The sequence below is a fragment of the Chinchilla lanigera genome, unplaced genomic scaffold (assembly GCF_000276665.1).
Source record: "Chinchilla lanigera isolate Chin_1 unplaced genomic scaffold, ChiLan1.0 scaffold00068, whole genome shotgun sequence".
In the NCBI taxonomy this organism is placed as follows: Eukaryota; Metazoa; Chordata; class Mammalia; order Rodentia; family Chinchillidae; genus Chinchilla; species Chinchilla lanigera.
The window spans coordinates 7,638,534-7,662,744 of NW_004955469.1; the positions used below are offsets into that span (position 1 = coordinate 7,638,534).

The 24,211-nt window shown below is 36.5% G+C and overlaps 1 protein-coding gene across 20 annotated transcripts in view; it reads right to left on the minus strand.

Annotated features, from left to right (window-relative positions):
* Positions 1–24,211, minus strand: part of Dtnb (dystrobrevin, beta) — a 368,991-nt gene that overhangs the window by 235,757 nt on the left and 109,023 nt on the right. For all 20 annotated transcript variants that reach the window (XM_013522584.1, XM_013522593.1, XM_013522592.1 and 17 more), the window contains 2 exons: positions 13,250–13,330; positions 6,947–7,160 (listed from right to left, as the gene is read on the minus strand). In XM_013522584.1, the coding sequence (XP_013378038.1) occupies positions 6,947–7,160; positions 13,250–13,330 (295 nt within the window). The remainder of the gene's footprint in view (positions 1–6,946; positions 7,161–13,249; positions 13,331–24,211) is intronic.

The following is a 24,211-nucleotide window of genomic DNA, read 5'->3' on the forward strand; positions in this document are numbered from 1 at the left end:
AAAAAAAAAAAAAAAAATGCCTATTTGGTTTTAAATATATATATAAATATTGAAACACAATGTCATAAACCTAAGAGATTAATGAAATTGCAGTATCTGATAGTCTTTCCACTACCCAGAGAGTAACAATACTAATTAACATTAGGTTTTGAAGACTCAAGAATAAATGCTGTAATCACTAAGATATAGAATACATAAAGAGCAGTGACGGCAAACCTTTTAGAGATGAGTGCCCAAACTGCAACCCAAAACTCATTTATTGCAAAGTGCCAACACTGCAATTAAATCTGAATGTTGAGGTTTGAGGTTTTAATTTTAAAAAAAACTCATACATTAACATCTTTTGTTCTCTAAGAAAAAAAACAAACACCCGTACCATAGGTTTACCACTACTGATACGGAGAGACAAAGGGAAAACCTATAGATGAAAATAATCTTAAGGAAATACCAGCCAATCACAACACATAGACCTAATTTGAATCTCAAATCAAACAAAACATTAAAAAGTAAAAGTTGATAAAAGAATTAGTGAAATGGAAAAAAATTACTGGATGTTTTAAGATATTACTGAATATTATTTCAGATGAGATAATGAATTGAGTCACTAGTGATAATTTTGTTTGGTACCAGAAATCAAACTCAGAACCTCATGCTTGCCAAGCAGGTGCTGCACCACTGAGCTATATACCTGGCCCAACAGTGATCATTTTTAAAGGAGTGTGACATTTTAGAAATATGCATGCACTGGAATATTATATATATGAAATGTTATCACACCTGAGATTTCTATCAAAAAAGCCATAGAAGGGGAAAGATGCAGAGGGGAAGATGCAGAGCCTAGAAGTATAGGTAAAATAAGATTGGTCAAGTAGTAATACTTGTTCAAGTTGAGTGAGTAGTACCTTGAGTTTTATTTTAATATTCTTTGTTTGTATATCTTTGAAATATTTTCCTTAAAAACTATTCAAAAGCCTGGTATGGCGGTGCACACCTGTAATCCTAGCACTCAGGAGGCTGAGACAGGAGGATTACCATGAGTTCCACACCAGCCTAGGCTACATAGTGAGTTTAAGGCAACATAGCGAGACCCTGTCTCAAAAAACCAAAACAACAATAACAACAACAACAAAATTATACTACAGAGTCAACAGAAGTAACAAAAACATCATGGTACTGGCACAAAAACAGACACATAGACCAGTGGAATAGAACAGAGGACACAGAAACAAACATACTACAGCCATCTAATTGTTGACAAAGGGGTCAAAACATACATTGGTGAAAAAGACACTCTTTAACAAATGTTTTTTAAAAAAATGGATAGTATTGGTAAAACTGGATACTCGTATGTACAAGATTGAAACTAAATCCCTATCTCTCCTCCTGTACAAAAATCAATTTAAAACAATCAAAAGATCTACCTACAAGACCTGAAGCTGAATCTGCTGTGGTAGAAGAAAAGACAGGGGAAACAAAGCCATAATGACGAGTGAAGACTTCCTGAATAGAACTCCCATCACAGAGGAAATAATAGCAAGAATCAACAAACTGAACTACATCAGATTAAAATGTTTTAACACTGAAAGGGAAAAGACATACCTATAGAGTGGGAGAAAATCTTTACCAGATTATCCTTACTCTTCTGTCAGAGGATTGATATATAGAATATAGAACAAACTCAAAAAACACAAAGAAAACTAATAGTCCTATCAATACATAAGCAATGCTGGGTGTGGTAGCACATGCCTGTAATCTTAGCACTCAGGAAGCTAAAGCAGGAGGATGGTTGCAAATTCCAGGCCAGTCTGAACTATACAGGCGGACTGTCTCAAAAAAATCTAAATAAATAAATAGGTAAATATATTGAGCAGATACGTCTCTAAAGAAAAAGTACAAATTCACAATAGCCAAGATATGGCAACAGCCTATGTGTCCACCAGCAAACAAATGGATAAAGAACTGTGGTGTATATACACAATGGAGTATTATTCAGCCATAAAGAACAAAGCTACACCATTTGCAAGAAAACTGAAGGAAGTAGAGATCATATTAAGCAAACTAAGCCATACTCAGAAAGACAAGTTATCACGTATTTTTCTTAGTATGTTGAATGAAAAAAGAAGTGGCACAAAAGGAGAAAGTCTACTATCAGATAAGCAGGAAGTAATAGGGAAACAGGAAGAAGTGTAAGGGAAAGTAAAAGAGGGAACAAATATGATTAAAATGTTATAGGCATGTATGAAATATCACATAGAACCCAATACTTTGAAAAATTAATAAGCACCAATAAAAATATACTTAAAAAAGAAAGAAGTCAAGTTACAAATGGAGAAAGAGAAGTGCAATATAAGAACTGTTATCTAGAATATCTGAAGAACTGCACGAAGTCAATACAAAAAGAAAAAATGCCATTCTAAAATAATGGACAGCCAGGCGTGGTGGCTCACGCCTGCAATCCCAGCACTCGGGAGGCTGAGGCAGGACTGTTGCAAGTTCAAGACCAGCCTGGGCTACAAAGTGAGCTCAAGGCCAGCCTTAACTGCATAGCGAGACCCTGTCTCAAAAAGAAAAGAAATGAATGAATGAATGAATAAAATAAAATAAAGTAAAATAAGATAAGATAATGGACAAAAGACACTAAAAGCCATTTCAGCCAGGTGTGGTAGTGCACACTTGTACGCCCAGCACTTGGGAGGCTGAGGCAGGATGATCACTGCCAAGTTCAAAGCCAGCCTGGGCTACAAAGTGAATTCAAACCTGAACTACATAGTGAGACCCTGTAACAAAAAGGACAAAAAAAAAAGGCATTTCACAGAAGAAACATGTACAGCCAAACAAACATATAAGGACATGCTTAGTAATCAAGAAAATGTAAATCACAACAATAATGGGATATCATTTTTAAAAATCTTAAAAGCCTGAAAATTTTAAAGCTACAAAATGTGGATAAAAATGGTATCATACCCATTCGTACAATTTGCAAAAATAATTTGATACCCTCTTTTAAAGCTGAACATACTACTCAACTCAACAAATTCATTCCTCAAAATAAGACTAAACAAACACTTGCACACATGTCCCAGGACACACATAAGAATATTTCAAGCATGGGAGAAGCCCAAATAGTACAGTAACACAAGAGACTAGGATACAACATGAAAATGAACTGCAACTACATGCAACATGAATTTATCTTTAAAATATATTTAATAGGTGAGAAAAATACATCAAATAATAGTATATATAGTGTGACACCTTTTTATAATTAGCAAAAATAATTAAAACCAAAAATAATTAAAAAGACTAATATTTGAAGTATTTAACGAAATATTTTGATTTTCAATAACAAAATTTTCATAACCAGATCCTATACCTCGTAGGCTGCTTGCCTAGCATATGTGAAGCCTAGAATTTGACTCCAGCATCACAAAATAAATAAACAAAAACAATACTTTATATATGTGAAAAGAATCTGCTTTTTCAGAAGCAAGGAAATGATAAAACAAATTAGGATAGCATTACCAGAGTTAGATTCAGGTCAGTGGGATGGGACAAGAGAGAACAGGGCTATCTCCCTCGTGTCTAATCTAACCACCCCCCAGCATGTGGCAGCACATGCTCAATGTAAGAATAAACCATGCTCTCCTTTAAAGCCACGGATCCTGATCTATCTGAGCTATAACACATAATACCTATGTATATCTGGCCCAAGAGCACAGTTCTAAAAGAAAGTTCAGGTATTTTTTTTTTGATGTTGAGAAAAGCCATCTCTCTCACACTACCTAAGCGTAAAAGAGGAAACACTTAAGTAGCCACTAGCAGACATTTTTTTGAAGTGAGCCCAAGGCTGAAGGCCAAGGATGGCATACAGTTGGACCAGACTACAGGACACTAGCAGTGCAGTAGTGGGGGTTAGAGGAAGAGAGAATGAGGTTGGCAATGTTTTCATCACTCCTTATGGTTATTAAGGCCCTACATACAGATATTTGTAAACAATCTCTGTACTTTTCTATGTTTTTAATTATCAAAATGCAAAGTACTTAAAACTCTCAGCATTAAAGCAATTAACTCTTCATAAAATACTCATATACAGAATAAAGTCTTAGGATCTATTTGTTCCAAACTGTTGTTTGGGATCATATCATCTATGAAACCATTTGTCAAAAAATATGACTATAAATTTGGAGGTGAAAGAATTCAAGATTAGCTGGGCATGGTAGCACACACTCAGGCAGCCGAGGCAGGAGGATTGCCACAAGTTTGAGGCCAACCTGGGCTACTTCATGAGATCAAGGTCAGCCTGAACTACACAGTGAGATCCTGTCTTAAAAAAACAAAAAGATTAAATTTTTTTAAAAATTAAATAATTTCTGCATTCAAATTTTAATCTAGAAATTATGGAATACACAGCCTGAAAAACTCAATTAAAAGAAATACTTAGGTAATCTATGTATCAAAGGAACTCTTTAACCTAAGTCATGAATTAGCCACTCAATAAAAAGACTAATATTTGAAGTATTTAACGAAATATTTTGATTTTCAATAACAAAATTTTCATAACCAGATCCTTTCCTTTTTCTAGTACAAAAAGCCAAATGTATATATCTAGGGAATAAAATAAGTTCTTATGATGTACAGATTTAAGATGCAATAATAGATTCTGATATCCATGGTCAAAGTTGTGTGAACTTGAAAATAACCAAACTCCCCATGGATATAGTACATTCTTTACTTTCTCAACCCCTGAACCTCTTTATATATTTGTTAGCTCTTTTTAGTGTGTTCTACTTACCTGTCTTCATCTGACTATTCAGTTATCCTTTTTCTTTATCTCTTTCTATACATGTCTAGCTTTCTCTGACCATGTCCCATGTTATCTGTGTACCTTTCTGTTTGGTTTTCCCATTCTACCTTTTACTATCTCTTCATTCATATTTATCCTCCATTCTTTAACCATATGCTTGCTGTGTTCTGAATGTATTTGTCCCCTCAAAATTTGTATGTTAAATCCTAAGCCGCAAGGTGTTGGTATGAGGTGGTGGAGACTTTGGAAGGTCCTTAGGTCATGAGGGTAGACCCCATGAATGGAATTAGCCCCCTTTTAAGACAGTCCACAAAGAAAACTCTTGTCCCTCCCACCACACGAGGATATAGCAAGGTGTCATCTACAAGCCAAAAAGTAGGTCCTACTAGACACAGAATCTTCCCTGACCTTGGATTTCTAGCCTCCAAAACTCTGAAAAATACACTTGTTATTTACAAGCCACCTATTTTACAGTATTGTCCTACAGAAATCCAAACAGACTAAGATATCATACTATTTAATTTATTTGATATGATTATGGAATTGACGTTCTTAATCCCTGCTTATCATATTTAGGTAGTAAGATAATTTTTATTTCTGACATTTAAAGAAAAGTACCACCAGGCGTGGTAGCACACACCTGTAATCCCAGCACTTGGAAAACTATGGCAGTGAGTTCGAGGCCAGTCTGGGCTACAAAGTGAGTTCAAGGACAGCCTGAACTGCATAGCAAAACCCTGTCTCAAAATAAGAAGAAAGTAAACTACCTCTTTAATTAATTTGTGTTGTGTGACCTGTGCACTGAGGGTCAGTGTTATGACAAGATGTTGCTTACCACACAATAAAAAATTTTGGTGGTGCATGCCTGTAATCCCAGCACTCAGGAGGCTGAGGCAGGAGGATCATTGCGAGTTTGAGGCCAGCGTGGGCTACAAAGTGAGCTCAAGGCCAGCCTGAACTGCATAGCAAGACCCTGTCTCAAAAAAGACAAAAAACAATTTGTTTTACAAGGGTTTTAAATCAAAAGAGTTGGTCCTTAGACAATAATAATTAACCTTACAGATTCAAAAATCTATTTTTTTAAAATAGCATTAGGATTCTGAGATACTCATTTCAAAAATTCCCTTGTATATTCTTATTTCAAAAATTTAATTTTCTTTTGTATAATTTTCTATTATATGGATAGTGTATCTAATTTGAAAGCATAAACATATAATAAATTTAGTGACTGCCTAAATTATGACTTGGCTTTGACACATCCATGATTCTATCACTGATTTGGAATCCTAAGTACTATAAAGTATAACCTAATAACATTTTACAGATGTATGAACTGAAGTAAGTCCACACAGAGAAAAAAAGTGAAGCAGAGAAAATTAATCCAACCAAATCAAACAGCCAATAGAATAGCAAGAATCAGACAGATGAATTGCTGGTTCTTGGACTACTACCATGAACTTCCTTGCTTCCATCCTTAACACTTATTCTATTTGATTCTGTATTTTTTAATAACTTTAACTTAATTCTCTATGAGTACAAATATAGCAAATCACTTCCATTTTAATTTGAGATACATTTAAATAGTTCTTTTGTGTGCTCTAAAAGACAATGTGCTTCACTGAAGAAGTTTAAAATAGGTTCCTAGGCAATTATAAAGAAAAAACAAGACAGCTGAGTCCAAAGTTTCTATGTCTCAGAGTTTTTAAAAATTAGCATTAAAGTCACCTAGAAAACTTCATAATCTCATTCATAACACAGATATACTTCACTGGAAAGAGAACAATTACATTAAGGTACCATGGGGCTGGGGATTTAGCTCAATGGCATGGCGCCTGCCTGGCAAACGCAAGGTCATGAGTTCGATTCCTGATACCAGAAAAAAAAAAAAAACATACATTAAGGTACCTAAAACTTTACCAAACAATATGTTTCAAGTGTTGTGATTCTTTATACTATTAAAGAACTTTAATATATGACACCTAGACAATTGGTCCTCTGACCATCTCAGAAGGGACTCATACTGAATAATTTCCCTTTTAACCACAATTTTAACTTGACAACCCTAGGCAGGGCAGTATGAAAGAAAAATGACAAAGAGATAGTTATTACTAAAATGAACTAATAAGCCTGTAAGGTACTAGCCTGTCATACGCAGCAATCATAAAGTTGAGGAGGAGACTGATGGACTGTTCCACACTGATTTGGTGAGTAGAAGGAAGGCGCTTATTCAACTGGTAGTAAATGGATGAGATGACAGTTTCAAGGCGGGACACACTTATCTCAGTAGTATGATCCAGTGTATTAAGGCCATTGTCTCGGAAGGCTTCAATCATGTTCCAGATATCAACAAGATGAACTAAAACATGAAGAAAACAAACTGTCAGCAATTTTAAAGTATACACCACCTTCACAATTAGACATTTTAATTTATCAACTAGTCTTTAACGTTAAAAAGAGAAACTCTTTAGTAACAATGAGCACAATATTCTGTGTCAGAGAATGTCAATCCAGATGATATCAAAGAGCCAGACTTCATATCTAAGCAACTGGCCTTCAGACTTCATATATAACCTACAGACTTCATATCCAAGCAACCGGCATTTCAGATCTCTACAGTGACCCACACAATACATGTAAATGTTCACTGCAGTTAGCAATTAGAAAAGGTTAAAAAAAAAAATAGCTATTCATAAGACCTTTCAGCCTTTTTAGTTATTTTCTATATCATCTTGAGCTACCTTACTTTACTATTGTACCATGGCAATTTCAATTTCAACAATATTTACAACTCAAATTTTACTCTCTATAGCATGAAAAGAGAATACAACTGCATTAAGTAAAATACTAATATGCTTTACATACTCAAGAACCCTAAACAATTTAAGCCAAAAATAAATTTGTCTTTTGCTTTTTTCCATTAAGAAGTTGATTTTTGTTTTAAATTTCATGTCCAATTATATGTTAAATAGTAAGATTTACTGTTCCCTTGGAAATGACTAAAAATTCTCAATGAACCATAAAAACACCATCATCAGTGGCTCATTAGTGGTTCAGGAAAAAAAAGTAAATATTACTCAGACAGAAAAGAGACATTTGCTTGAAAGAACGAGAACTGGAATGACATGAATTCAACCAACAAAGGGAGCAAAATACTGCAAATTCTATTCAAAAGAGAGTTGATGTCACTTTATTTATAAGAAATGAGGGGTAATTGGAAAACTGCATCACGATCTCCACAGACACAGAAAAAGCATTTGACGAAGTCCCCTTCATAATGGATATACCTTGGGTCCATCCTCTTAAGTGAAATAAACTGGACACATGTAAATACCACACTGTCTCTCTGGTGTGAGAAACCAAAAGTGCGAATAAGAACCAAATGTATAATAGGTACTGTGAAACAGGAAGAAAATGTTCAAAAAGGGAAGGGGAACAAGGAAGAGGGGAGAGGGGAAAGAAAGAAGGGAAAAGTAAAAAAAAAAAAACAAGAAAAGAAAGAAAACATGGAAACAAAGCTTTTGTAAAAGGGGAGGCGAGAAGGGGTTGAAGAGAGGGCAATGGAATGGGGGGAATAAACAAGTTATATCATGTACCAGTACAAATTCTCTATGATGAATGTGATCATTATAAATATATATATGTATATATATATATACACACACACACATATATATATAAAATGTACCAATAAAATCTGATTGAAAAAAGTCCCTTTCATAATAAACATGCTATATAATACATTAGGAATAGAATGGAACCTCTACAATGGGGGACGACCAATGCCTTCCTCTCGGGGTGATGTACCAGACACCTTAAGTAGAAGGAATCAAAGGAAAAGCAAATACAATGAATTTTATTCAAATATAAACTCTTGTGCTTAAAAGGTATGAGCAAGAAAGTGAAAAGGCAACCCAAAAAATGAAAGAAAATATTTGCAAACCACACATCAATAAAGGATCCAGAATATATAAAAATTCTTACAAATCAAGAAAAAAGATAAGGGCCAGGCGTGGTGGTGCACTCCTGTAATCCCAGCATTCTGGAGGCTGAGGCAGGAGGATCACTGCAAATTCGAGGCAAGCTTTGGCTACATAGTGAGTTCAAGCCTAGCTTGAACTACACAGTGAGATCCTGTCTCAAAAAAAAAAAAAGACAAATAGCTTAACGGATATTTCTCTAAAGAAGAGATACAGACAGCCAAAAAGCACATGAAAAGATGCTCAATATCATTAGTCATTAAGCAAATGTAAAACGAAAGTACTATACAATGATATACTGGCTTTATACCCTCTAGGATGATCTTATAATTTTTATATAGAAAATATCAAGTGTTGAGGACTATTTGGGGAAACTGAAATTGTCAGATTATTCAATGAAATTATTCATAAGAATCAAAAAGCAGAGTTGGGTGTGGTGGCACACAACTGTAAGCCCAGCTACTCAGGAGGCGAAGGCAGGAAGATCACAAGTTTGAGCCCAGCCTGGTCAACTCAGCGAGACCTTACCTCAAAATAAAATGAAAATGGCTGGGAATGGTAGCTCACCTACCTAGCATACATGAGGCCCTGCACTCAATTCCCAGTACTACCAAAAAAAAAGAAAAAAGTTGAAACAATCCAAATGTCCATCGATGTTGAATGAATAAACAAAATCTAGTAAATACATGGAAAAGAATTTTATTCAGCCATAAAAAGAAATGAACAGGCCTTATATTGAACAAAGTTCTCAATGACTAAAGAATGTGTTTTTTCAAGAACATAAGAAATGGGGCTGGGGATTCAACTCAGCAGCACAGCACCTGCCTGGCAAGCACGAGTACCAGAAAGTGTACTGGTACACTTGAGTTCAATTCCCGGTACCAGAAAAAAAAAAAAAAAAGATAGACGAACACAAGAAATATGTATCAAAACTGACCAGGGGCCAGGGCTGGTGCTCAGGGATAGAACAGTTGCCTAGCATGTATGAAGCCCCAGCACACAAAATAAAATAAAAACTGACCATAGCTGTTAAGTAAATCTCAACACATTGCAAAGGATTAAACACATATGAACCAGGCAATCAAAATAAAACTAAGAAGTCATTATCAAAAACTTTTTTTTTTGTCTTTCTGAGACAAGGTTTCTCTACTCACTCTGTAGCCCAGGCTGGCCTTGAATTTGTGGTGATCCTCCTGCCTCAGCCTCCTCTGTGCTGAGATTACAGGTGTGTGGCACCATGCCCAGCGAAAAGGACAATTTTTAAAATAAACCTTACCTTTAGAAATGGAGAAACACACACACACACACACACACACACACAAAAAAAAAAAAAAAAGAAATGGAGAAACACCCTACTAGCAAATTTAGTTAATCTGGCTAAGGCTATGTATCTGCAAAGAGCCTGCAGCAAATATACCACTTCCAAGGGAAATGGTGAAAGCCTCTGCTCTGAAATTCGGAATGAGATAAAGATGCCCACTAGCACCATTGCTACTATATTTGAGGCCTAACAAATATAAATATGCAGGATAAAGTAATAATCAGCATTAGAAATAAATGTAGTAGAAGTATTAGAAATAAATATAAATATAACAGTCATTAATCAGAAATAACAAAATTGGGCATATAGAAAATCATAAACATGTGACCGTTAAGTTACTAAAATTAGTATGTGGATCCAGAACAACTGCTAGATAAAAGGCCAAAATATAAGTCATTTTATATCTTATATTTCAGTGATATACAATGAAAATTTAAAATACTACTTATAATAGTACCGTAAGTCACAAAGACCTAAGAATAAATTCAGTGAAAGTTGTGCAACATCACTACAAAATATAATTGGCAGAAACTAAACACCCAAATAAATGGAAGATCAATACACCACTGTACCAGGAGAAAATTTCCATATTGGAAATATGCCAGTTCTCCTAAATTTGATCTATAGCTTTACACAGTCTCAATCAAAATCCAGCAGGACTAGACATTAAAAAGTATAGTACATTACATGTAAATTCTACTTGACAAAAGAAATCCCAGTAGACTTCTTTGTTTTATTTCATTTTTAGTAGCAACTGACAAGCAGACTGTAAACTTTATATTAAAAAAATCAAAAGGTCACACGTGTCCCAGACAATATTTTTTAAAAAACACAATAAAGTAGGAAAACTTGCTCCACCTGACATCAAGCTGACTTATACAAACATATAAAATATACATACACATATATACATACATATAAAGCTATAATGGTGGCTACTGGAAGAGTATGACGTTGGTGCAAGGACAGAACAACTGTCTTAGTTACTTTTCTCAGTGCTGACACAAAATACCCACACCCAAAATTAAAGGAGTAAAGGTTTATTTCAGCTCACAATTTGCACAGGTTTCAGTTCATAGTTGGCAGCTTCAAGGTGGTATAGCAGACAAGCCTCACAGAGGAGAAACAGTTCATGGTGGGTAGAAGGCTGCAAAGTACTTACTGAAGTAGCAAAGAAGGAGCAGCAAGGAAAGTAGCTCTCTTTCTGTCTCTTAAAGTCTATCTAGGCTATATGCCCTCAGGGCAAGTAGCACTTATACCCAGGGTGGGCCTTCCCATTATCCACACTGAGAACTATGCTGAATCAATCATTTGGACTCATTTAGTAATCACATACTTAATCCCAGCATCACACACTGTAGATCCAAACACTCTGAAAAGCTCCACCTATGACTGCATGAGGGTTTGGAGGGACATCTAGACACAAGCTATAACACTAGCTTTTTTCTTTAAAGACAAAAGAATGAAAACATATTAACAAACACACATAGATTTAGAAAATAACAGAAAAACAATACAAGCAATGTAGAATTTTAGACAAGGTAACAGGAAATTAACAATGGTTGTTGTATTACATATTGATTATCTTCAAATTGGATATGCAGGTAAACAAATATAGACATGTAAGATTGATCAAACACTTAAACATTAACTGTTCCTTTCAATAGAGCTTAAAGGTCAGTAACACTAGCTTATGGAAAACAAGAGAGTCAGGAATAGATCTTCTGGGGCTGGGGATTTAGCTCAGCGGCAAAAGCGCCTGCCTGGCAAGCGCAAGGTCGTGAGTTCGGTTCCCGGTACCGGAGAAAAACCAAAAAAAAAAAAAAAAAAAAAAAAAAAAAAAAAAAGGAATAGATCTTCTCACATTTAGACACTGCTATAAATACTCTTGTACATTTCTCCTAATCAACATGAGAGAAGTTTATGACAGTAAAGAAAAAGAATGACCTTCCAATGAATGGTATAGAGACAATGAAACACACATATGGACAAAACTGATGGTTAACTTTTACTCATGTTGTACAGATATCCCCCAAAACTTCAAGGTAAATTGTAGAATCATATGTAAAAAGTAACAAAATAAAACTCTTAGAAAAATGCAAGTTTTACTTTTACACTGCTAAGACCACTAATCTAGTTTAGACTCTCAACACTCAGACATAGGTTACTGTTTCCATGAATTATTATGGGAAGAATTATAAAAGTAAATTACTAACACAGTGATGTTCAAATGTTTTGGCCACAACCCACAGAAATCATCACACATACACATCTAGATATATAAAAGACAAAAGTTTCACGAAGTATTTTTCACTGCATAAGCTGCACTCTAATATTTTTTCCTTTCTTTTTCTTTTGTATTACACACTTTAAGTTATGGCTACAACCACCAAAGTTACTTCATGAAACATTAATGGGTCACATCCATAATATGAAAAACAACACTTTGGGAAATCACTGAAGAAAAGATCATGACTTCAATCTAGAATGACAGGACAAATTCTTGGAGAGAACTTTAAGCTAGAATTTGTAAGTGGTAGAAGTTATCAGATGTAGTGTGACCTGTTCAAGTCACTTGTTAAGTGGACTGAAGATTTCAATACTTAGGTTAATGTTCTTTCCATTATAGTTTCTCACAGGAGTGCACTCAGACACACACACAAAAAAAGCACTATAATTCCTAAGTGAGTTTATCTTCATGGAAAGTAATATATATATACATACACAGATGCATATACACACTAGTTTATAACTCATATGATAGCAATCATTGTTAGAAAAAGTTGATTTATGTTATATTAAATTCAATCAAGAAAATAAATTATTACATCTTTATCAAAACATACTTTCTTTTCCTCCAGAAGCTAACAAATTATATTACTTTCATTAATATTAACAAGGAAAAAATCAATTCGCCTTCTGAACATTAACATCATGCCTGTCTCAAAACTAGTTACACTACTGTTAAAATTTTAAGAATATAGGATTAAAATGACAAATTCTTTCCATTATAAAGTTTATATTCTAATAATTAAAACAATAACAATTCAACATAAGACTATGACATAAAGGATATTAAAATATTTTCTTTCATAGTATTAACAGGGGCCTAACCGCCATCACAGAAATGAGGAAAAAATGACTTACGGTTGCATCTTTTTTGTACAAATCGTAATTTGCAAGCTGTTCTGTAAGTTGACAGCCGTATGACATCAAAATTCTGAGCACCTGAAAAAGGGCAAATAAAAATCTTCAACTGGGTTTGCCATTTAATTTCTAGATATTGGGAAGTGGTTCCCTATTCAATAGTCAAATAAGCCTTCTGATAAAAACCAGACTGGAGGAAGGAAGGCATAGGAAACATCATCTGCAGGCCTACCATACGCCAGGACTCTACCAAAAGCTTTGCCTATTATCATCAGCTCTGCTGGGCTGAGAAAATTCTGAGGGGAGAACACTAGTGTCCCAAGTAACTTATTTATAATACATGGCAATTGTACATGACTGAGTGAATGATCAAGTGATCAGGAAATGGGAGCAGAGTGGTATAGTAGGAAAGACCCAAGCCTAGAGACTAGAAAGCTAAATTCTAGCTCCAACCCAGCCACAAAATAGAATTATCACTATGACCATGCTGCATACCTCTTCTCAGAGACCTCAATGTCCTCATCAGTAAGTGGTATCTTCACAGTAGTATCTTCAGAACAGTGTTTTATGCTCTTCTAATATAATGTCCCTCTTTTTTTTTTTGTTTTTTTTTTCTGGTACCAGGAATCGAACTCACGACCTTGCGCAGGCCAGGCAGGTGCTTTTGCCGCTGAACTAAATCCCCAGCCTGTCCCTCTCTATTAAGCACTAAAATCATTTCTCTCCACCCAAATCTGAACAGGATATTGTGATACCTCAGCAGAAATGACAGTGCATGACTTCTACAGACAGGTGACAAAAGCCAGCCAAATGCCCCTGCTCTTACTCTTTCAGGATGCCTGCCTTGGAGGCCCACACACCACACTGTGAGGATGTGCAGACTACTGACATGGAGCGGCTCATATGCAGAGGAATTACGTCCATAACCACAGGCAGCACCAACAGCCAAATAAATAGAATTAAAAATAAGTAGAACTAAAAAAAAATAAGAAGAACTATACAATAATAGAAGAATAAAAATTTTTTAAGAACCAGGTACTAGGGGCTGGGGATTTAGCTCAGCAGCAAAGCGCCTGCCTGGCAAGCGCAAGGTCATGAGTTCGGTTCGCGGTACCGGAGAAAAACAAAACAAAACAACAAAAAGAAAGAACGAGGTACTAAGTGTGCAACCTTCAGATGACTCGTACCGAGCCTCCTACTTGTTCTAGCAAAGTCAAGAAGTCAGCAAAGTGGCAGAGCATCTACACTGCATCCATGAGGCCCTGGGTTTCATTCCCAGCACCAGCAAAGGAAAAAACTGAGCACTGGGTGCCATTCTAATTCTAGACCAACGAACTGTACAAACAAAATAAATGACTGTTTGAGGGTAAGATACAGTCACTGTAACTTGGACAAAGCCTAAAATTTCCTAAGTCTATAAATCAAGCTTTGTTCTCATTTCAGAATTTAGTATAAATAAAGTCTCCTTAAACTTTAAGGTCACCTTAAAAAGCTGTGGACCCTAATGTGAGTTTCTTATTCATCTATGCTGTTCTTATTAGATTTGGCAGCAACTTGACTCAGTAAGGGGAAAATGAACTGGCACAAATTACTTTCTACTAATGTTTACAGGCATCTCTTATTTCTGTTCATTTCACAGTATAGAGGGAGGAAAGGATGTAGTGTGTTTATTGACCAAAATAAAATATTTCTCTTCATTTCACTTCCACCTTTACCTTGAAGTCATAATTAAAATTATTTCTTCTATGACCTGGTTATCAAAAATATTTATTCTTCTATTATTGTATAGTTCCACTTTTTTTTTTAGTTCTACTTATTTTTAACATGAAAGCATTATAAAAATACAAGGCACATACTCTCAATTTGCCACTGCAAGTACAAAATTCAATGAATCTTACTGTATAAAGAATTACACATTCATTACCAAAATCAATTTATAATATTTTAATTATCCCAAAAAGAAACTTCTGCCCCTTAACAATAACTTTGTTCACTATGAAACTAGGTTATATTATAATTAAAAGTTCTACTTTATTATAGATAGAAGTCACAGAACATATGATTTGCAAATGATTTTTCTCATTTTGTTGGTAGTCATTTGACTCTTGGTGTATCCTCTGAAGCAGAATAGTTTATAATTTTGATGAAGTCTAATTTATTCTTTCATCACTTGTGTTTCTGGTGTCATATCTCAGCAGACTTTGTACCTATGAAGGTCAAGATTTACACCTATATTTTTTTCTAAGAGTTGTTTGTTGTTGCTGTCATTTGGGTGTCATTCGTTTTGTTTTGTTTTTCAGTACTGGGAATCAAACCCAGGGCCTCAAGCATGCTAAGCAAGTACTCTATTACTAAGCCACATCTCCACCTATTTTTTATTTTGAGACAGGGACTCACAAAGTGCCCAGACTGGGATCAAATTTACAATCTTCCTGCCTCAGCCTCCCAGTAGTTTAGATTACATGTGTGTGCCATCACATGTGGCTATTCTTCTCTACAAGATTTCTCTTTTATCTCTAGGTCTATGCTCCATCTTGAATTAATTTGATATATGGTACAAGGAAAGGATTCAAATAAATGTATCTAATTTTCCTACAGCTGTCTGTTCGAAAGACCATTCTTCCTCCACTGAATGGTCTTGACATCCTTGTCAAAAATTAACTGATTATAAATATATGGACTTTCAATTCTATCTCTTTAATTATGTGCTATTATAGTATGGATCTTAAATGCCCTCCATCAAGGCCCATCTGTTAAAGACTTAGACCCAACTTGACATTCTGAAGTTATGGAGCTATAAAAGGTAAGGCCTAGTAGAAATCCTTCTCTTCCAGTCATTAAGAATATGTCCTTGACCTAGCACGCAGCAAGCTGAGGCAGAAAGGATCTAGAATTCAAGACCAGCCTGGGCTACACAGCAAATGCAAAGCCAGTTTGTAACATAGCGAGATCCTGTCTCAAGTGGGTGTGGCAGCACATGCTTATAACCCCAGCACTCAGGAGACTGAGGCAGTTGGATTGCTGCAAGTTTGAGGCCAAGCTGGGCTACAAAGTGAGTTCAAAGCCAGCCTGAACTACAAAGTGAGACCTTGTCTCAAAAAAAAAAAAAACAAGACAAACAACAACAAAAAGTCCTGTCTCAAAAACAAAAAATCAGTGTGTCCTGAAAGGTGTTTACGGGACTCTGACTGCTTCCTCTCATTTCTCATCATGAAGTAAATGGGTTTCCTTATTATGATATATTATGTCTTGCAAGAGACACAAAAGCACCAAGGTCAAGCAACCATGGCCTGAAACCTTCAAAAATGCAGATGAAAACAAAATCCGAATATTTTTCAGTTGATAATATCAATTATTTTATAATAGTACTGGAAAACTAACACATGGGTCTATCTTTATGCCAGCAACATAGAACCTGGATTATAATATAAAGTTCTGACATCGGAAAGCATTGAGTCATCTGCCTTAGTTCCCCCTCTTTCAAGACTGCTTTGGCTATTCCTGGTCTCTTAAGTTTCCATATGAAATTTAGGATCAGCCCTACTATTCTGCAGAGAACCAGTTAGGACTTTTTTGAGGACTCTGTTGAACCTGTGGATCAGTTTAAGGAATATTGCCACCTTAAGAATGTTAAATCCTCCAATCTGTTAAGACAGGGTATCTATTTAGGTCTTCCTTAATTCTTTTCAACAATGTTTTGTAGCACTTAGGATACTATAGGTTTTATACTTCTCTTATTGAATATATTCCTACTTTTATTCATTTGGTTTCTTAGTATATTACTCTCTGAACCTAAATATTTTAAATTGGAACCAATAAATATTGATCAAAAACCAAACCAACTGCTAAAAGAACGCTGATAAATGTTTAAATGAATTTAATAAATAACCTGTCATCAAATCATTGCAGGTAATTTTAACATCTAAACATTTATAGAAGCCAGACATGGTGGCTCATGCCTGTAATCCCAGCACTTGAAAGGCTGAAGCAGGAGGATTGCCAGAAGTTAGAGGCCAGCCTGTGCTACATAGTGAGTTGACAGGGCAGCCTTAACTACATAGCAAAACCCTGTCTCAAAATGTCAAAAAAATAAAAAATAAAACAAAAACATTTATACAATATTTGTGAAATATTTTAATTGGAAATACTAATAAAACTAATGAAAATAGCTAAGAAATGAGAGCTCCATCCTCAATTAATAAAGTTTGCTAATCTGGGATCAGATGCCAGCTATTTATTAGGTCATGTTTGCTAGCGGAGATATAATTGTATGAAAAAGTCAGTGTACTTGGTATAACGCACTCTCTTCAGCCTCTTTCTCTGGTGCAGTTAGAGTCAGATTTGGGTACTACAAACAATAAAACAAGTATCACAAATGCAAGGCTAACTAGTTTAGGAAAAGGAGGAACTTCCTATGCTATATAGCCCAGTTTACCAGCAATCTCTATGATGAAGTGTCAAGAATCAAGTGTCACTCTGCTTTCCTTAGCCATTGCTCCGATGAAAAATACATTACTCTAAAACAAGTTCAAAAAGGTAGGGATACCAGTAGGATGGCACAGCACTCCGAGTCTTTAGGGAATCCTGCCCATAATAACTGTTTTGGTTTGTTTTGGTTTGCTTTGGTTTTATTAGGGATAAAACCCAGGGCCCTGGCACTGAGCCAGATCCCCAAGGCTGCTCTGTTTGTTTGTTTGTAGGCAGAGTCTCACTAAATTGCCCAAGCTGGCCTCAAACTTGTTATCCTCCTGCCTTAGCCTCCCCAAAGTACTGGAATTATAGGAATGCACCACTACACCAGACTTCACACTTTTGAAAACCTAAACTGGGTGTGGTGATTCATGGATACAATTCCAGCTACTCAGGAGGCTGCAGCAGGAGAAATACAAGCTCAAGGCCAGTCTGGGCAATACAGCAAGACCCTCCCTGAAAATAAGTTAATAATCTTTCAACCTTACTAAAACCTGTTGTGCCAATATCCCACCTGTCTGGTACTAAAATCTCTCATGTTTCCCTTCTTCTGGAACAGCCATCTTTCCTGGTTTCTATGAAGAGACACCTCACTCACTGCCTGTAGGATACCCTTTGCTAGGGGCTGGGGGTTTAGTTCAGTGGCACAGCACCTGCCTGGCAAGCGCAAGGTTGTGAGTTCAATTCCCGGTACAGGGGAAAAAAAAAAAAGATACCTTTTGCTTTTTAAATACACAGTGAGTATTCTTATCCAAACTGCTGGGGACCAGAAATGTTTCAGGTTTCAGAGCATCTAAGATTTTGAATTTTCAACTTAGGAATGCTAAACCTGTACTACCCTTATATAAGTGTCACTAATTTAAAATATTGTCATCTAGCAAATAAAAATAGAATGCCTTCAGTAAAGAAAGTAAAAATGATTATGAGCCAGGCACAGTGTCACAAACCTGTGTAATCCCAGCTATTCAGGTAGCTGAGGCAGGAGGTTGGCTTGAGGCCAGCCTGGGCAATACAGCAAAACCCATGTCTACATACATACACACATACATATGAAATAATTACGCTATCCCTTTAGGGCTTCTGAAACAGAACTGCTTACTTACTCTTCATTGCATTGTAAGAAACACAAGAAAATGTATTTTTTTTTGTACTGAGAATCAAACTCAGGCTTCCAAGTAGAAGGACCTTATGCTTGCCAGGCAGGCACTGTGCTGCTGTGCTATATTCCCGGCCCAGGAAATGTCATTTTAATACTAATGCCAACTGGGGATATAGCCCAGTGGTATAAGCGCCTGCCTAACAAGTGCAAGGTCCTGAGTTCGATTCCTAGTGCCAAAGGAAAAAAAAAAATGCCAGACAATATCTTTTAAGCTTTTTGAAGAAATGGTACAAAAGGTACTAACTAAATGCACATGCAGAACTCTAGTCCCAGTTGGAGGATTCAGTAAAGCTCTACAGCTAAATGGGAACAAGATAAGGATCCTGGGTACCCAAGAAATGCGGGAGGCAGATGGGGCAGGACAAGAAGGGATTACCTTCTCTTCATTCATGGGAGTAGACGATGAATGTTGTACAGATTAACCAAATCCCAAGAAAAGCAAATTGACAAATGGAAGGATTTTGCTGTATTTGCTTGCATCAGAAGCTTAAACTAGAAAAGTGCCACACTAGCAATAAAGAAAAACTTTTAGAACAGCACTGAAGTACCTGTAAAAAGCCACTCTTCCCCAAACTCCACAACTACATTTAATATATTTCTTATTTAGAGGTATCATCATGAAGCTGATTTTCAATGACAGCTTTCTGTATTTCATGCAACTATCTTTCCACTAAAGAAAATGCAGTTCTGTAAAAATGCTGAAGAACAGTATAACTTCAGCTGTGATTTTAGTGCACTAAAAATACTCCCCTCAATTTCAGGGTAGGGGACTTGTTCTTGGGGAATGACAAACATGGAAACCAAATCATGTTCAAACCCTTTTTATAAGAAAGGAAACATACAATAGTGAGACAGGAAGAGCCAATACAGGTGTTCATATCTGTGTGGTAGGACAGGGGAAGGCACAAAGATAAGCAAAATCTGCTAGCTGCAATCACTGTGGAATCACCATTAGTATCACCTGATCACAAGCACCATCTAAGCACTGTTAACCATGTAGAATGTCCAGGCCCTACTCCATATCTCCTTCCTGAATCAAAATTTCCAAGGAAGCCAGGTGTGGTGACCCACTCGTGTGAGGCTGAGCCAGAAGGATTCAGAGCTTGAAGCCACCCTGGGAGATAGAGTGAGTTTGAGACCAACCTGGACTACATAGTGAGTCCATGTCACAAAACAAAACATTCTAGCAAGACATCAGGAACTGCTTTGTCTTGTTTTGTTTTCCAAAACAGTCTCATCTCACTAAGTCACTAAATTGTTGGGCTTGAACTTGCAATCCTCCACCTTCAACCTCTGAGAATGCTAAGATTACAGAAGTGTGCTACCATGCCTAGTTGGATACTTCATTTTTAACAAGTGCCCCAAGAAGTGTTATGATCAAGCTAAATTCAGGAAACAAAGGGCTATCCAGCTCAATTGAAAGGTTTGGCTCATGTTTTCCTTCCAAATTTCACCTCTACACAACCCCAGTCATTCTGGACCACATATTACCACCAAAAGGTGCCAAGCCCTCTCATCTCTGGACCTCTGTAAGTACTTGTGTCCCAGCTCTTCCTTTACCTCACAGCAGGCTGACTCAGCCTGAACATCACTTCTCCCAGATCCCTCTGCACCTCATTATGACCCCTACTGCCCTATCATTCCTGTTTACATTTCTAGAAGTCTAAGTTCCAGGAAGACAATGCTTAATTTTGTTATTGTTAATGTTCACGATTATATGCCTTCAACTAGGATGTAATGGAGCTAGCACCCAAAGTATCCATTGGATAAATAAACATTAAAAATAAGGAAGTTGTGTCTTGCTGGTACAAAAAATTCTCATCTGCTATATGAAGTCAAAAGGTTAGACAAACTACTGCACAGATACAATTTTGGACACCAGCAAAGAAATGCTGACAGTGAGAGATGATAAAAATTATGGGAGCTTGGCATGGTGGCACATATTTGAAATCTCAACTCTCTGGGAGACTGAGGCAGGAAGATCACAAGTTCAAACCTAGCCCAAGCAATTTACAACTTAGTGAGGCTTTGTCTCAAAATTTAAGAAAAAAGGGGAGGGGGATGCAACCCAGTGTGAGTGGCCTGGATTCAGCCCCCAGTACCAGAAAAAATGAAATATATATGTGTATATATATACATATACATATATATATATATACACACACATATATATATATACACACACACACAGAGAGAGAGAGAGAGAGAGCGCAAGCGCGAGACAGAGAGCATCTTTTCCCATGCACAACAGGTCCAGGCTTTAGCCCTCCTCAGGTAGGGCAGAAGATTCAAAACTGTGTTTCCAGGAGGCAAAGGATCTGGAGGAGATGCTCAGTGAACTAAGGGACAATAAAGAGGGTACCACCAAAAGGACTCTAACTGAAGAAAAGAAGGTGAAGAAAGAAGAGAAGAAAGGAAAGCAAAGACTACAGATCAAGTAAGCTGCTAGCGTTTTAGGCAGGTGCTGTACCACTGAGCTATATATCCTTGGCCCCTGCTAGTGTTTCAATACAGCTTGTCCCCTCCAACTCATGCTAGCCTTCAATCCCTTTTATGAAGCAATAATGGGTAAAAAGTTAATCTGATCATGATGTTTAGAGGTGGATCTCTGAGAGGTTATTAGGATTAGATGGGGTTACCAGGGTGGAGCTCCCATGACTGAATGCTGAGAGCATTTTACTAAGAGGGACAGCACAGGACACATATAGGCACCCCCTCTCTCCCACCATGGGAAGCCCTCAGTCCAGTTGGGACTCTGCCAGCAGGAAGACCTTCCCCAGAACCTTGGATCAGAACGGTGAGCCAAAATAAAGTTCTTTTATATTTACCCAGTGTGTGGTGTTGTGTTATTAGCAACAGAACATGGGCAAGACACAGATGTACATATACTATTTCTAAATGGCCTAAAAACTATTACAAACACTTCTAATACAAAAAATTTTTTTCAAAAAAATATTACTTCATATAAGTAACATAAATGACATACTTATTTTTTCCTTGGCAGTAGGAATAAAAACCCTTCTAAGAAGCAAAATGAGGCCAGAGGCCTCATCATAGAAGAGGATGTAAATAAAACCAAGACCACTGAACAGAGATTCCTTCAGTGGATGAACCAGGAAAACAGGGGAGGAAATCTTATAAAGGGAAATTATGGAGACATATGCCTGGTCCATCTAGATTTAGATTTAAATTTACCTGGATTTAAGAGAAAAAAATAGTATCAAGCAAAAGAAGTGAAAACCAAATAGACCAAATTCACAAACATTAACTGTACAAAATAATGACAGAGTCTCCCAAACACAGTGGTACAGGCATATGGAAGACTAGGGCAGAAGGAGTACAATTTGAAGCCCAGCCAGGGCAATCTAGCAACTTAGTGAGACTTCTGTCTCAAAATAAAACACAGAAAAAGAGGCTAAGAATGTAGTGGGTGCTAAACCCAGTTTGAAGGCCCTGGGTTCAATACCCATTAAGAAAAGAGAAAAGCACTCAGGAGGCTGAGGCAGGTGGATTGCTGTGCATGCAAGGCCAGCCTGAATTGTATAATGAAACTGTCTCAAAAAGACAAAAAAAAAAAAAGACAAAAGTCTATTTGTGGAGCTAAATAGCAACCATTTCATAAAGAAGGTACTCTTAAAACATTCTAATAGGTCTTATATCACTTTGAATGAAATTATAAATATTGATAAGGTTTGTGTTTCATTTTAATTGATGTTAAATTTCTATGTAAACACAAAAAGAACAGAAAAAGAATAGAAAACTCACAACCAAGTAGAGGGAAACAGTGGAAGGAAGCAAGCTCAATTCATCTAAGAGAAAGCAAAGGAGAAAAGGACCAAACTGAAGCAATAAATAAGTTGCAAAAAAAGAAATTTCTCAGTATTCACAAAAAAGGCTAAGACAAACAGTGAAAAAGCAAAGACTGTCACCTTGACTTTTTAAAAATAATCTAACTCATGCTGTTTACAGGAGACAAAGCATTAAGGAGTCAGAAAACTTTAAAGAAAAACAAAGTAGTTGTACTACATCAGGCATGTTAACCAAAAGAAAGCTTGCACAGCTGTATTACTATAAACAAAACAGACATTAAAGCAAAACAATTTTAATAAGGGGTTACCTACAGATGATTGTCCTTACTCCAAAAGTACAAAATCTAAAGCTTCTTGGGCATCATGTCATTCATGATTTAAGAAAATAATGACAATGACTCCTCACACATTGGAAGTGAAGTTCCATAACCTGACAAACAATATAAAACCTACAGCAAATACCTTTCTCAACATTAGAAGCATTCCCTTTAAAGTAAAAAACTAGACAAGGAGGACTACCATTCTCCCTACTCTTCAATATAATAGCTCAGGCCCTAACTAATACAATAGGTCAAGAAAAAGGACTGTAAGGTTTACAAAGGCAGATTAAAATTGTCATTAAAAATGGTATACATGTAAATTTATAACCAGTAAGCCTAATTAAAAAGGTATGACAACTGACATAATACAATCAGCAAAACACCCAGATGATACAGTAGAGTGGAAAGGCTAGAAACAGGTGATTGGGCATCCACAGAAGGTAATTACATTGGAGTTTCGGGTGACATTTGGAATGAGGGACAGAGCCTTCCAATAGTGGACCAATACAAATCTGGGAAGAAACGGGGCGGCGGGCGGGGTTGTCAAGAAGTCACACTCACCCAATACCTCCCAGACTGTCTGAAACTGTCAGTTTGTTATAGAAAGAGCATTTGTAGGATGTTTATCTGTTAGAGTACTACATTAACAAAGCAAGACTATTTCAAATACTCCCAGAGTAATTCTCTCTCATGTGCCCATTTAGGTATAGCACTGAAACACTTCTCAGTATCAGGAATTACTGTACTTATTTATTTGGTTTCCAATTTTATCCACTTCACCTTACTAAAATGTAAGTATCATGAGTAAAATCACGAACTGTGTTTTACTCTCCCCTGTAACCCTCATACTTATAATAGGGACCAGAAAATAGTAAATTCTAAATCAGTGATGGTAAACTTTTCAGAGCTTTCAGTGATAACAAACAGCCCGCTTCAGCATGCATGTCATAGATTTGCCACCACTGTCAAGCTAAAAATTGAATGGAGAAATGAGCCCTTGAATCTTGAGAAGGAGTCAAGAGGGGTCCACCAGACGAAGAGGAGGACAATGGAATTAGCAAGCAGCATGACCTATCTGCAGGAAAGTCAACATAGTATTGTTGAGAAAAGGCATGCAAGGTGTTATAGGATCTTAAATGTCCCTGAAAGGTCCATTGTTAGAAGCCTGGCATTGGGGCTGGGGATTTAGCTCAGCGGCAAAAGC